Raw genomic sequence first — 15,179 nt, forward strand, 5'->3', positions numbered from 1 at the left:
ACTATCATATGTATACATCTACATTTCTTTTTTAGGTTTCATACCTTTTAGACCTGAGAATACTTGTTTACTGGCATTATTGTATATAATACACTTTCTGGTATTCCAAATAAATTAGTACTTTTCAATTTCTAGTTCCGTAGTTATTAGCATTAGCAAAAAGAAGGAAAAAAGTTAAATGATGTGTCTGTTGCATAGTAGGTGCTCAGTAAATACTCACTATCTCCATTTGGATGTCTGATATTCCTCTCAAACTCAACACTTACAAAACTGAATTATTAATCTTTTCCTATAAAATCTGTCCATACTCATAGCCCTCCCCACCACGGTTGATGGCAAGTTTCTCATTCTAGAACAAAAACTTCAGTGCCATTATTAATTCCCTGTTTTTCTCATACCATGCAACCAATCCATCAGGAAACCCTATTAAGTCTACCTTCAAAATATGTCCAAAAGCAGACACCTCTTTACCATTTCTACTGCTACCTCCGTGATCTGAACCTTCATTCTCACTGCCTGTATTACTGAATAACCCTTTCTCTGGTCTCTCTAAGTCTGCTTCTGGCCCTCTGTAGTCTTGGCAGCCAGAATAATCCTAGAAAAATATGTCAGATCATGTTATTTTTCTGCTCAAAAGCCTTCAGTGGCTCTTTATTTTCTTAGAATAAGAGCCAAATATTTACAATAGCCTACAAAACTGTAAGATCTGCCCCCTCTCCCATCCCATTACCTCTCTGATCTCATTTCCTGCTACTCTTCCCACACTGGTGTACTTGCTACCCCTCAAACACTCTGCGTATGATCCTGTTGCAGGGCTTTTGCACTGGCTTTTCCTCTGACGTGAATGCTCTTCTCTGATATCTGGATGGTTAATGCCTTCATCTCCTTCAAGTATTTGCTCAAATGTCACTTTCTCAATGGAGCCTTCTGTGACCATGCTATTTAATATTGCACCTAGCTTCTATCCCTCACCATTCCTAGTCCCTGTTACCCTGTTCAGCTTTACTTTTTTCTCAGTTTTCTTATATTCTAACATAGAATATAATTTATTCACGTATGCTTATTGCTTATTGTGTGTCTCCCCCAGCTAGAATTTGAGTGACATAAAGGCAGGCATCTTGTTCAGTTTTGTTCATTGATGTATACTAGATGCCTAGAAGAAAAAAATACATAGATTGAATGAATAAATGTATTATTTGAACTCTATGCTTCCTCTACCTCTAAATTATTCTTCAATTTTAAAAAAGCAACAAATAAAGGAAAACTTAATTTGATATAAAGGTGTCAAGTAGGTGTAAGGGCAAAAGGTATCCAAAATCTGAAATGTTACCAGAAGCACCGAGTTTTAAATTCCTCATTTGTTAATGAGTATAATAATGTTAAAATATTGTTGTGACTTTTAAAGAAAAGTATATGCATAAAAGCAGTCAATAATCATGCATTAAGGGATTTCTCAGCTCTTAGGCCTATATAAAATAAGGCCTTGGAAACAAGGTACAAGTTGTTATAAGCCCTTAGAAGCTACTTTCTTTGTGGTGGCATTCCTCTGAAGACCACTTTTTATCCGAAGTTTGAAATGCTGAGCAAACACTGAGAATAGGAAAAGAGTTCTTTAAATATGTTTATAAAGATTAATAAAATTATATTGTACCAGTTTTAATAGGAACACTGAGATCACAGTCACTGAAGATGACTTGGAAACTTAGAATGGAGACAATTGAAAATTGTATGTATGTTGCTCTGTTAAACATCTACTTTTCTTGACCACTAAATTTTGACCCTACTACTCATTTTTTTAAAAAAACGCAGTTTGTTTTCAAGAGCAAAACAGTTGTTTAGTAAATTTATATTGCTGAACATTCAGCACAGATGTAAGTTTTCCTTCCCTCCACTGTTTTCTTTCAAAAGTAGAAATAACTTCTGTAATAAATAAATAAATAAGTAAATTAATTAATTAATAAACTCTGGGTTCTATCATGTGTCCACTTAGTCCCTGGTACTGTTTCTTTTCTCTGAAATATTAGAAACTGGCTGAAAAGGCAAATGTTATTGGCATAGTTAGTATTCCAGTATGCCAAGCATTGTAGGGAGTGCCAGCTAGCAAGGTGGGGCATCCGGGAAGCTGATAGAATACCAACAAATGAACATATGACTAAATGCTGTTGTTTAAGTTTACCTCTGGGGAATCAGCCTATGAAGTTCCATGGTGACCTTTCATGTTGTCTTTATGATTACTATGAATTTTCCTTTCACTCTTTATTTCCCTTCCACTTCTATTCTTGATCTTAAACCTGGAATAGGGAAAAGGGAAGATTTTTTTTTCTTTTATCAGTGTCAATGAAGATGAAGGAATCAAGTAACACAGGTTAACTTCAGTTCATACGAGAGGGGCACTAAATTTCACTAGAGGTAGAGTAAAAGTATTGGATTTGGAATACATTGGTCTGTATTACTCTAGGTTTAGGTGTTTCACTCTTATCACATTTGAATCTTTATGAACAGCACAAGATAGTCCTGTGTTTCATATAGTTGGGTTTTGTCAATGTGTGCTTCTCTGTAAGGCTGTGATTTATTTGCATCATAAATAATTGAGTTTCTTTATTAGTAACATATTACATAATGGGCAAATTAGTTATGTTTGTATTTCAGTTTTTAAAAATCCAATTAACAGTGGTCAAAATATTAAAACCAAGTAAATATCCAGTAACATTCTTATCTCTAGAAGATTACAGGATCTAATACCACACCCTTACTTTAGATGGCTGAGACACATTAGTCACTTTTAGTTCTTTCCCAGGCTTTACTTTTCATTTTTGTTATTATGCCAGCTCTTTTCCTTGTTTTGCCAATTAATTTATGTTCTTGTCACAATTTGTGCCATTGTTTGCCTTATCTTAGCACCAAGGAATCTGGGAAAAGGTTCAAGTCTTTTTAATGTGGGTTTTTCCAAACCTGAAGTTTCCTAGATATGAGTATATAGAAATAAATTGGAATGTGATATTAATACAAAACCATATATTTATATACCTCTGTATACATCCTACATTTATGTGTTTAGATAAAATTTACATGTGTTTTCTATATAAGTTTATCATTCAATTGATATATATATACATAATTATAATATAAAAATGATTTTTCCTTTTTTTCTTTTGAAGTGAATAAATTGATTTTTCCCCTTTGAGGTCAGTGTCATCAGTGCTATCCTGTGAAGTTGCTTTTTGAACATTTATCTTAAATAATGTGGTAGCTATTAGATTCCATTACTTGGAGTATTATTTCCAGGTCTTTTTGAAAGCCAGCTATCCTTTTTTTTCTGATAAATAGTTGAATTGAAATTAAAATGCAAAGTCCCTCCCTCCTGAAAGAGAGTGCCAGAAATCAATATGATACTTACTTATTCCTCATTGTCTAACAGTGTTTAGAGATTGTTAATCATATGTAATATAATGTTCCAATATTATTTTTGGCATTATATGCCAATAGCTATTTTCTGTGCAATAAACTATTCATTATTATGCCTTAAAACAACATCAGCCACTTAAAAATTTTTGTTAAAATTTGGGGAATTAATTCTGCTTGTGAGTAGAGTATTAACAAATCTCCTTCTTCTGTATGGAAAGATTACAATGGGTTAGCCTTCTGCTACTGCTTCACTGTATCTCTGATAAAAGTAAAAATGATCCCTAATTGGTTACCTGCCTTGGGACTGGGAGGAGTGTGGATGGATCATAAATACTGCTGGAAGCTACAGCTTTGGGCTTCCCATAGCATACTTCTTCCTACTGGGTATGTCCCGCCTTGTGTTTAACACCTGACCTGTTTGTTTTGGAGCTGGAGAATGGTCTCTGAACTCCTACTGAAGTGACATACTTGATGCTGTCCTGCTGACATGCTGTGTTCCTGGCCTGTGTCCTTCTTCAGAACTAGTCTGTGTCACATTTTGGCCCACTGAATCTTGTTAGTTTGATTGCCCTGCTGAACCCAACACCACTGCAGCCGGTTGAGCAGAATAGGCATTATACTATCATAAATATTTAATATGAAAAGTATAATAATAATAATAACAAGTAATTCTTCCTTTATTTTTCAGAAATGTGTTACGGATGAGTGTTTCTTTTTTGAACGATTGGAATCTAATAACTACAATACTTACCGGTCAAGGAAATACACCAGTTGGTATGTGGCACTGAAACGAACTGGGCAGTATAAACTTGGATCCAAAACAGGACCTGGGCAGAAAGCTATACTTTTTCTTCCAATGTCTGCTAAGAGCTGATTTTAATGGCCACATCTAATCTCATTTCACATGAAAGAAGAAGTATATTTTAGAAATTTGTTAATGAGAGTAAAAGAAAATAAATGTGTATAGCTCAGTTTGGATAAATGGTCAAACAATTTTTTATCTGGTAGTAAAATATGTAACCATTGTCCCAGTAAAGAAAACTAACAAAAATTGTTGAAAAATGTATAGACTTCCCCCTTTTATATAGCATCTGCTGTTACCCAGTGAAGCTTACCTAGAGCAACGATCTTTTTCATGCATTTGCTTTATTCAGAAAGAGGCTTTTAAAATGTGCACATTTAGAGACAAAATTTCTTCATGGAAATCATATACATTAGAAAATTACAGCCAGATATTTAATCAATGCAAAATATCCACTGTTTCTTATGTCATTCATTAGTCTACATGTTTCTAAACATATAAATGTGAATTTAATCAATTCCTTTCATAGTTTTATAATTATCTGGCAGTTCCTTGTGATACAGTTTATAAAACAGGCCTGTGTGAACTGCTGGAAGTTCTTCCACAGCCAGGTCAATTTTGTCAAACCCTTCTCTATACCCATACAGCAGCAGCCTAGCAACTCTGCTGGTGATGGGAGTTGTATTTTCAGTCTTGGCCAGGTCATTGAGATCCATCCACTCACATCGTAAGCATTCATGCTGGCAAAAATTTATTGTGAATGAATATGGCTTTAGGCGGCAGATGATATACATATCTGACTTCCCAAAAGCTCCAGGATTTGTGTGCTGTTGCCGAATACTCAGGAGGGACCTGAATTCTGATTTTATACCAGTCTCTTCAAAAACTTCTCGAACTGCTGTGTCTCCTACATTTAAAAGAGATGTACAAATCAATAATAATTACATTTTTAGAAACTGTATCATCAAAGATTTTCAGTTAAAGTAGCATTATGTAAAGACTCAAAACATTATCCTAACAAAGTAGTTTTCAATACCAATTCTTTGCCTTGTGGACATCAAGAAATCCCAAAATATTTTCTTACCACTGTAAATTGAAGAAGCTTTTGAAATGCTGAATATTTCTTTGGCTGCTACTTGGAGGCTTATCTACCTGTACATTTTGGGGGTCAGCTCTTTTTAACTTCTTGCTGCTCTGTTTTCCAAAAGGTAAAAATATAGATTGAAAAGTTAAAACATGTTGCATGGCTGCAGTTACTTTGTTTCTTGAGATAATATTCCAAAGAACTTAGATTCATTTCTTGAACAACAAAATGCTGGAGGTATTTCATCAGTTTTCAAAAAACTTGGAATATAAATATTTCTATAATTCAACAAAGGTTTTCACATTTTGTAAGGTTGATTTTTCAATTAAATGCAAATTGTATGGCAGGATTTTTATTGCCATTAACATATTTTTGTGGCGGCTTTTTCTACACATCCAGATGGACCCTCTAACTGGGCTTTCTCTAATTTTGTGATGCTCTGTCATTGTCTCCCAAGGCATTTAGGAGAAGCCCTTTAGAAAGCTGCCTTCCTCTACCACTTTGCTGGAAAGCTTCACAATTGTCACAGACAAAGATTTTTGTTCCAATACTTTTTTTGCCTCCATTTTTCTTGTTTGTCAAATAGTAAATGATATTTGCCCTTACAGTAATCCTACTGGTGAAAAATATGCAAAGAAGAGGAAGTCACAGAAACATGTCTCAGTTCCCATGTTCTCTGACTGTAGACTCTTACCAATCCTCGGATATGCTCTTGTATTTTCCCTCTAATAGCTATGGAAAGATGCATAGAAAGAGTATAATGTTTTAAAACATAAGGCATTTATCTGCCATTTTTTAATTACATGCTGACTTCCCTTACAATTGAGATTTGCCCATAGGTTAAATATGGTTAGAAATAACTGAAAGCATAAAACAAAAATCTAGGCCAGGTACAGTGGCTCATGCCTATATTCCCTGCACTTTGGGAGGCCAAAGCAGGAGGATCGCTTGAGCCCAGGAGTTCAAGACCAACCTGGGCAACATGGTGAAACCCCGTCTCTACAAATAAACACAAAAATTAGCCAGGCATGGTGGCATGCACATGTGGTCTCAGATACTTGGGAGGATGAGGTGGGAGGGTCGATCACTTGAGGCCGAGAGGTCAAGGCTGCAGTGAGCCATAATCATGCCACTGCACTCCAGCCTAGGTGACAGAATGAGACTTTGTCTCAAAAAAAGGGAGAAATTTTCCTTAATAAGAAAAGTAATTTTTACTCTGACATTCAATACATTTGTTATTAAATGTATTATTAAAGATGGTAGCACTAGTCTTACATTGTATAAAATATCCCCTAACATATTTAAATGTCCATTTTTATTCATTATGCTTTGAAAAATAATTATGGGGAAATACATGTTTGTTATTAAATTTATTATTAAAGATAGTAGCACTAGTCTTAAATTTGATATAACATCTCCTAACTTGTTTAAATGTCCACTTTCATTCTTTATGTTTGAAAATAAATTATGGGGATACTATTTAGCTCTTAGTACCACTAATCAAAAGTTCAGCACGTAGCTTATGATCTATGCTGTTTCTATGCTGTGGAAGCACCGGATGGGGGTAGTGAACAAATCTGCCCTGCTCAGCAGTCACCATAGCAGCTGACTGAAAATCAGCACTGCCTGAGTAGTTTTGATCATTTTAACTTAAATCACTAACTGACTGAAATTTGAATGGGCAAATAAGTGCTTTTGTCTCCAGAGTATGGGAGACCCACCTCGAGATGGATATTTCTTCCCCAAGGATTTCAAGATGAATTGAAATTTTTAATCAAGATAGTGTGCTTTATTCTGTTGTGTTTTTTATTATTTTAATATACTGTAAGCTAAACTGAAATAACATTTGCTGTTTTATAGGTTTGAAGAACATAGGAAAAAATAAGAGGTTTTGTTTTATTTTTGCTGATGAAGAGATATGTTTAAATATGTTGTATTGTTTTGTTTAGTTACAGGACAATAATGAAATGGAGTTTATATTTGTTATTTCTATTTTGTTATATTTAATAATAGAATTAGATTGAAATAAAATATAATGGGAAATAATCTGCAGAATGTGGGTTTTCCTGGTGTTTCCCTCTGACTCTAGTGCACTGATGATCTCTGATAAGGCTCAGCTGTTTTATAGTTCTCTGGTTAATGCAGGAGATTCTCTTCCTGCCAGTGGTAGTATGATTTTTTAGGAAGGCAGTTTGTCAATTTTAATCTTGTGGATACCTTTATACTCGTAGGGTATTATTTTATATAAAAGCCTTGAGGGTTGCATTCTATTTTCTATATGACCCTCTTGATTTTTAAAAAACACTATGGATAACAATTCTTCATTTACCTAGTATTATGAAAGAATGAAGGATTTCAAACAAATGTGTTTCCCAGTTAACTAGAGTTTACTGTTTGAGCCAATATAAATATTTAACTGTTTGTGATGGCAGTATTCCTAAAGTACATTGCATGTTTTCCTAAATACAGAGTTTAAATAATTTCAGTAATTATTAGGTGATTCAGCTTCATCATTAAGAATATCTTTTGTTTTATGTTGAGTTAGAAATGCCCTCATATAGACATAGTCTTTCAGATCTCTACTGTCAGTTTTCATTTCTAGCTGCTTTCAGGGTTTTATTAATTTTAAGGCAAAGCTTAATTTACACTAAGCTTGGGAAGTATGGCTAACGCCAACTGCAGTTTTTTCTTCTTAATTCCACATGACTGAGATCTCTTAATTCCATATGGTCTCTGGATAGGTGGGTTGTTGTGAAAACCACACTTTTTTTTTTTTTTTTTTTTAAAAAAAAAAGGTAGTGAATTTTTAATTATCTGGACTTTAAGAAGGATTCTGGAGTATACTTAGGCCTGAAATTACACGTATTTGACTTGGAAATATGTATTTCTTCAGTGACATCTACAAATAAGTATAGCTGAAATTCAGAGGACCCATAAAAGTTCACATGAAAAAAATCAATTCATTTGAAAAGGCAAGATGCAGGAGAGAGGAAGCCTTGCAAACCTTCAGACTGCTTTTTGCCCAATATGAATTGGGTAAGGATGCAAAACATAAGCTTAATTAGCTCACATGCCCTGCTGTCACATGGCACCAGTGGATAGTGTGAGAGAATTAGACTGTAGAACAAATGGCCTTCTCTTTCAGCATTCGCACCACTACAAAATCATCTTTTATATCAACAGAACAGTAAGCATAAACTAAGCAAAAGGTCAGTAAGTACCTGAAACCAAGATTGACTAGAGATATATCTTAATGCAATCCATTTTCTGATGGATTGTTAGGAGTTGGCTATACAATGTACATATGGTATTTGGTTTGTGTAAAAGTTTTAAAAATCAAGTTTTAAGTACATAGACATTTTTAAATAAAATATTTAAAGGCAATTTAGAAAACTGCCTTAATATCATTGTTGGCTAAATAGAATAGGGGACATGCATATTAAGGAAAAGGTCATGAGAAATAATATTGGTATCAAACAAATATATTGATTTGTTATGATACACATTGAATTTGATCCAATGGTTTAAGGAATAGGTAGGAAAATTTGGTTTCTATTTTTCGATTTCCTGTAAATCAGTGACATAAATAATTTTTAGCTTATTTTATATTTCCCTGTCTTAAATACTGAGCTCAGTAAGTTGTGTTAGGGGGTTATTTCTCAGTTGAGACTTTCTTATATGACATTTTACTATGTTTTGGCTTCCTGACTATTAAAAATACATAGTAGATACAATTTTCATGAAGTGAAGAATTACATCACCACTGCTCTATAATTGACTTTATTATATTTATTTCAAAGTTCATTTAAAGGCTACTATTCATCTTCCATGATGGAATGGTCAGGATTTGTTTTCTCATAGTTTAATTCCAACAACAATATTAGTCGTATCCAAAATAACCTTTAATGCTAAACTTTACTGATGTATATCCAAAACTTCTCCATTTCAGACAAATTAATCCAGAAGCAGTCATAAACAGAAGAATAGGTGGTATGTTCCTAATGATATTATTTCTACTAATGGAATAAATTGTAATATTAGAAATTATGCTGCTAATTATATCAGCTCTGAGGTCATTTCTGAAATGTTCTTAGTCTGAACAAATTAGAAAATTTAAATTTTTATTCTTAGCTATAAATCAAGAAAATAAACACATTAATTTCCTCAACATTTTCAAGCCAATTAAAAATATGGAAGATACACACCAATATCTTCTCCAGGCTCTGACAGGCCTCCTGGAAACTTCCACATATTTTCCAACTGCAGTATAAAGTCAGAAAATAAAGTTAACATAACTTTCATTAACACACACATGTAGATTTCACAAAATCCTCCTATAATTGGTCAAAGTGGTTGAGAATATATTTTTTAGTAATTGCATGAAAAATTTTTCTAGCTTCCATCCTTTCTCCCTCGTTTCTTTTTTTGGGGGGAGCTGGTAACTGATGCAATATTTTCCCACCTTTTCTCTTTAGGACATAGAAGTGGTTTTGTTTGGTTAACGTGATAAATTCTGTATGAATGAAACATTGGAGGGAAACATCTACTGAATTTCTGTAATTTAAAATATTTTGCTGCTAGTTGACTATGAACAAATAGAAGAATCTTACAGATGCTGCTATAAATAAGTAGAAAATACAGTATAAATTTCATCACTACAGTATGCTATTTTAAAATCTATTTCTTATATTGTATTTCTAATCAGATGTATTACTCTTATTTCTATTGTATGTGTTAATGATTTATGTAAAAATGTAATTGCTTTTCATGAGTAGTATGAATAAAATTGATTAGTTTGTGTTTTCTTGTCTCCCATTTCTTTGTGTCTTCTTGTCTATGATTTCTTTTTTCTTTTGTTGGGGAGGGGCAGGTGGAAAGATCTGATCTTGGAATAGGGATAAATATAGAAAAATATATTAAAAACAATTATGAGATGATGTGGACAATATTCTTATGACTGACATGATTACTTTTTTTCCTGTTAGAGTTCTGTTATATCTATCCATCACATGATAAAAACTAAAGAATGAGAAATTATAACATACTTGTAAGGGAGCTGTACCTTTGGCTAGTACCTTATACTCTTCATTCATAAAACAAGTTATGGACCTTTTACTGGTTTGCTTTGTGACCCACTTATTTCCTGGATGACTGCTTCTTAAAAGAATGTGTCATTATTCAACTATGCTAGGTTGGAGACCAGTGGCATGGTTCCCAGAGTTTCCATAGACTGTTGATTATGTGGGTACAGAATTCAGGCTTTGAGTGTCTGGGCTAGGCTTGACATTAATTTATAAAGGATATTATGCTTTACTTTATTAATGTAGAAATATATCTGTAAATATACCTCTATATCAATGCACTATCTTCTAGATTCCATTTGGAAATAGTCCCAGAAGGTTTATTTCTCCAGAAACTATGCAGTCTTTGTCTGACAAGATGTTGAACTTTACCACCATAAATTCCATTTATATTTTGAGATAGCATCTCATTCTGCTGGCCAACCTAGAGTACAGTGGCACCATCAGAGCTCACTGCAGTCTTGACCTGCCTGGGCTCAGGTAATTCTACCACCTCAGCCTCCCGACTAGTTGAGACTACAGGTGCGCACCACCACACCTAATTTTTTTTTTTTTTTTAAGATGAGATTTCACCACGTTGCCCAGGCTGGTCTTGAACTCCTGAGGCTCAGGCAATCCTTCCACCTGGGCTTCCCAAAGTGCTGGGGTTACAGGCATGAGCTACCATAACCAGCCTGTAAATTCTGTTTCTAACAAAAGAAAAGTTATAATGGAGCAGACAAATGTTTCCTAAAAACAACAAAAGCTGACTTTAGAAATCTTTGACCATAAATGATTAGAAATTGATTGTTAATTAAATCTGGAGATGAACTTATTAGAAGGGGGAAAATGCTAGACATAAGGACTGAAAACAGCTCACACAAATTTGATTTTGACTATTTTATAAATTAAACCTTTTATATGGAAATATTAGGTATATGTTTATGCTGGTAAGTATTTTGTGACATTTTATGGTACCATTTAGGTTTTTAAAATGCTTGCTTCTCCCCTAAAAAAGCTTGAGCCTGAGTATAGTCTAAGTAATAGAGAGGCCTAAGCTATGTGGTTTGTGAAAAATCTAGTTAATGTCCTAGATATGATCAATAGTGAGATGAGCATGTCTTCCCACTTTTTTTCTTTATATCAAACAATTCCCATTAGCTGTGTTTAGCAATATAACAACATTAAAATACTAATGCTGGGCACAGTGCCTCACATCTGTAATCCCAGTGCTTTGGGAGGCTGAGACGGGAAGATCACTTGAGCCTCGGAGTTCAAGGCTGCAGTGAGTTATTGTGCCCCTGCACTCCAGTCTGGGCAACAGAGTGAGACCCCAGATGCTGTGCTGCGGGTCTGACCCACAGACCCTAACCAAGTGAGGGATGAAAAAATGCACTCACACACAGATATCCAATGAAAGAGTGGGCTGGGGACTGGGCCACTCAGAAAGAATTGCAGCAGCCACCGGTGCTGCAGGCATTTATTCAGTACAGATTTAATGACAAAGGCCTTGAGTCAACACAGTTGTGGGTAATTAACATGGTCACACCCACCCCACCCCACCCCCAACCGCTGCCGCCCCAGAGAGAGTAGTACTGCGTGCGGATGATTAACTTACCTAGATCAGGCCGGGCGCGGTGGCTCAAGCCTGTAATCCCAGCACTTTGGGAGGCCGAGACGGGCGGATCACGAGGTCAGGAGATCGAGACCATCCTGGCTAACACTGTGAAACCTCGTCTCTACTAAAATATACAAAAAACTAGCCGGGCGAGGTGGCGGGCGCCTGTAGTCCCAGCTACGGGAGGCTGAGGCAGGAGAATGGCGTAAACCCGGGAGGCGGAGCTTGCAGTGAGCTGAGATCCGGCCACTGCACTCCAGCCCCGGCGACGGAGCGAGACTCCGTCTCAAAAAAAAAAAAAAAAAAAAAAAAAAACAAAAAAAAAAAAACAAAAAAAAAAAACAAAACTTACCTAGATCAGTTTCTTTACATCCCCTTGTTACCTAAACTAAGCTTTCAGGCACCAGATAAGAGAATCTGGCTGCCTTCAACCAAATCCTTTCCCTAAACTTTTGTAAAACCCCCCAGCCTTCCAAGAAGGTTTTCATCTTTCTACAATTTTTCCCACCACCCTGACCAATCTCCTACACTATGCTAAATATTTTTATAAGAATTATGCATTTAAACTTCACAATACTCCCATGAGAGGCTATAATTTGTTTCCATTTTAGAGGTGATGAAACTGAGGGCATAAAAACACTTGCCTGGGGTCACACACCTAGTACGTGATAAACTCAGTGTTAAAATCCAGGCAGGCTTTTTCTAACCATCTTTTAAGAAATTGTAAAAGTCGATTTGATATTTTCTCACTAATCCTTAATGACTGTGCACTGCTTTTTCACATACCTTTTAATTTTTTCCTTGGATGTAGTTGGAACATTCTATATAAATCCAATTAGATTCTGTGTGTTAGACTTACACTTTTCCAGGTCTCACAAATTTGGACTACAGTTTAGTGCCAAATGTCTTTGTATCTATCTGTTGCTTGTGAGTTCCCCATCTAGAATGTTCTGATTGGCATGGAATTTATCTCCTAGCTAATGATCTTTTATTATTCTTTCTTTCCAGTATATTGTTTTATGAGGAAAAAATTACTGAGGATCAGTTTTGAAAATGTAGCCTATGAGATTATGTTTTTCATCTTTATTCTCCCTTCCTATAAAAGAAGATGATATCTCTGTGCCTCAAGTGTAAAATTCCATGATCCTTTTTTTCCCTAATCTTAAAAAAGGAACTTTCCACTCTCTTGTGAAAGAAATATTCTTTTTTTTTTTTTTTTTTTTTTTTTTGAGACAGAGTCTCGCTCTGTCGCCCAGGCTGGAGTGCAGTGGCCGGATCTCAGCTCACTGCAAGCTCTGCCTCCCGGGTTTACGCCATTCTCCTGCCTCAGCCTCCCAAGTAGCTGGGACTACAGGCGCCCGCCACCTCGCCCGGCTAGTTTTTTGTATTTTTTTTTAGTAGAGACGGGGTTTCAACGTGTTAGCCAGGATGGTCTCGATCTCCTGACCTCGTGATCCGCCCGTCTCGGCCTCCCAAAGTGCTGGGATTACAGGCTTGAGCCACCGCGCCCGGCCTTTGAAAGAAATATTCTAAAATGCTCCTGTGCTTAGCTGCTTTGTGGGATGCTACTCAACAGTCACATACATGACCCCTCCCTGCTTTGAGTTGGTGAGGCCTAGTTCCTTTAAGCATATCTGATTTTCACATACTACAAAAGGTATAGTATCCTTTTAACTTATAAAAATATGTGATTTTAAACCATATTTAGAGTAGTTCCATCATATTTTGGAATGGTGAGTGGTATGACAATTTTCCTGTACATTTTCCAATTATAAATCTAATGTTCTGTGTGTGTGTGTGTGTGTGTGTGCGCGCGTGTAGCAGTAAGTGGAAAACAGAAGACAGTGTGGATGAAGTAAGGGTGGTCTCATCACTGCAGTCCTTCCTTCCCCAGTGTTAGAAATTGCTCGCCCAAGAAATAGTCATTTTAGCTACCAAGAAAGGGTAAATTTTCTGATGCATTTTTTAGAGATATTAACAGAATGTAAGATACTTTCTCTGTTAAAGCATGTTCAAGTTTAAAACCACTATTTCTTTGAAAACTTATCCTGAAGATAAACTCAAGTTTATTTTAGGGTTTCTAGAATGGGTGAAAATGATTCATTTTCTGATTCTTTTTCTATTTTCTCTGTTCCACAGACATCTGCTTTCCTAAGCAAAGTATTCATTTTAAGACCTTCCCTAGGCATGGCTACTGAAATCCTAACCAGAAGTTTGTGTAAACACAACACTTAAAAGACTACTAATTTCTTTCAGCCATATCTCAAGAACCGAGAGCAAGGGCACAGACCTGCTAACCTTTTCCCTTTGGTTCTCATATATATGTCACCTTCTTGTTCTGTCTTTACTCCAACTTGGTCAGATGTCAGAAATTTGATTATCTTTTATTTTTCATTGTTCTAGTCTTTAATGATCCTATCACCTTTTATAATTCAGACCTACTGTATTTAGATAAATCTCACTAGCTACAATATTATCACTATTACCAATGAGAAAGAAGCTACAATAGAGTGTCTGATAAGTTTGTTCATTCATTCAATAGAAATTTATTGAGTGTTAGGTGTTGGGCAAACAGAAGTTAATGTATATAGCAAGTGTAAAGAAGTTAATGTATATTGGGCATACAGAAGTTAATGTACATGGCAAACCCAGTCATTCTTTTTATCTTGGCACCGTGTATTTTTCTTAATAATACTTATCTCCACCTTACGTAATATTTATTCATTTTATTATTTGTATCTTACACATTTGAATGTAAGCTCCATATGTAGAAACTTTGCTTTGCTAAACTCCATATGTGGAAACTATACATCTGTTCACTGATGTATACCTAGTGCTTAGTGCACCATGTATTTTTCTTAATAACTCATCTCCACCTAACATAATATTCATCCATTTTATTGTTTCTTATGCATTTGAATGTAAGCTCCCTATGTAGAAACTTTACTTTGTTCACTGATGTGTACTTAGTGCTTAGAACAGTGTATACAGCAGACTATGTATAAGAACTCAGTCATATTCAGTGAATGAATTAGTAGGTCCCTACCCTTAACTCTTGAACACCCAGTTTATGGGGTCAAGTCACTGTTTGGTCTTTTATTTCTTAAGATATTGGTGTAGGAATGAAGGACTGGAATATGTGGGTAGGGAAGGAGAAAGGACATGTAAGTGTCAATTTAGATAATGTGTTTGAATTTGTGCGTATGCTCA

At 35.3% G+C, this 15,179-nt stretch overlaps 2 protein-coding genes across 3 annotated transcripts in view; one reads left to right on the top strand and one right to left on the bottom strand.

The window, feature by feature from the left end:
* FGF2 (fibroblast growth factor 2) overlaps positions 1-10,105 on the top strand; it is a 73,102-nt gene extending 62,997 nt beyond the window's left edge. Inside the window, exon 3 of the mRNA XM_030925404.1 lies at positions 4,094-10,105. Coding sequence (XP_030781264.1) covers positions 4,094-4,279 — 186 coding nt within the window. The 3' untranslated portion in view covers positions 4,280-10,105. The remainder of the gene's footprint in view (positions 1-4,093) is intronic.
* NUDT6 (nudix hydrolase 6) overlaps positions 4,533-15,179 on the bottom strand; it is a 31,379-nt gene continuing 20,732 nt past the window's right edge. For both annotated transcript variants that reach the window (XM_030925398.1, XM_010362514.1), the window contains exons 4-5: positions 9,497-9,551; positions 4,533-5,114 (exon numbers count right to left, since the gene is read on the bottom strand). In XM_030925398.1, the coding sequence (XP_030781258.1) occupies positions 4,717-5,114; positions 9,497-9,542 (444 nt within the window). In that variant the 5' untranslated portion in view covers positions 9,543-9,551 and the 3' untranslated portion in view covers positions 4,533-4,716. The remainder of the gene's footprint in view (positions 5,115-9,496; positions 9,552-15,179) is intronic.

The sequence above is a fragment of the Rhinopithecus roxellana genome, chromosome 2 (assembly GCF_007565055.1).
Source record: "Rhinopithecus roxellana isolate Shanxi Qingling chromosome 2, ASM756505v1, whole genome shotgun sequence".
NCBI classification, from domain to species: Eukaryota; Metazoa; Chordata; class Mammalia; order Primates; family Cercopithecidae; genus Rhinopithecus; species Rhinopithecus roxellana.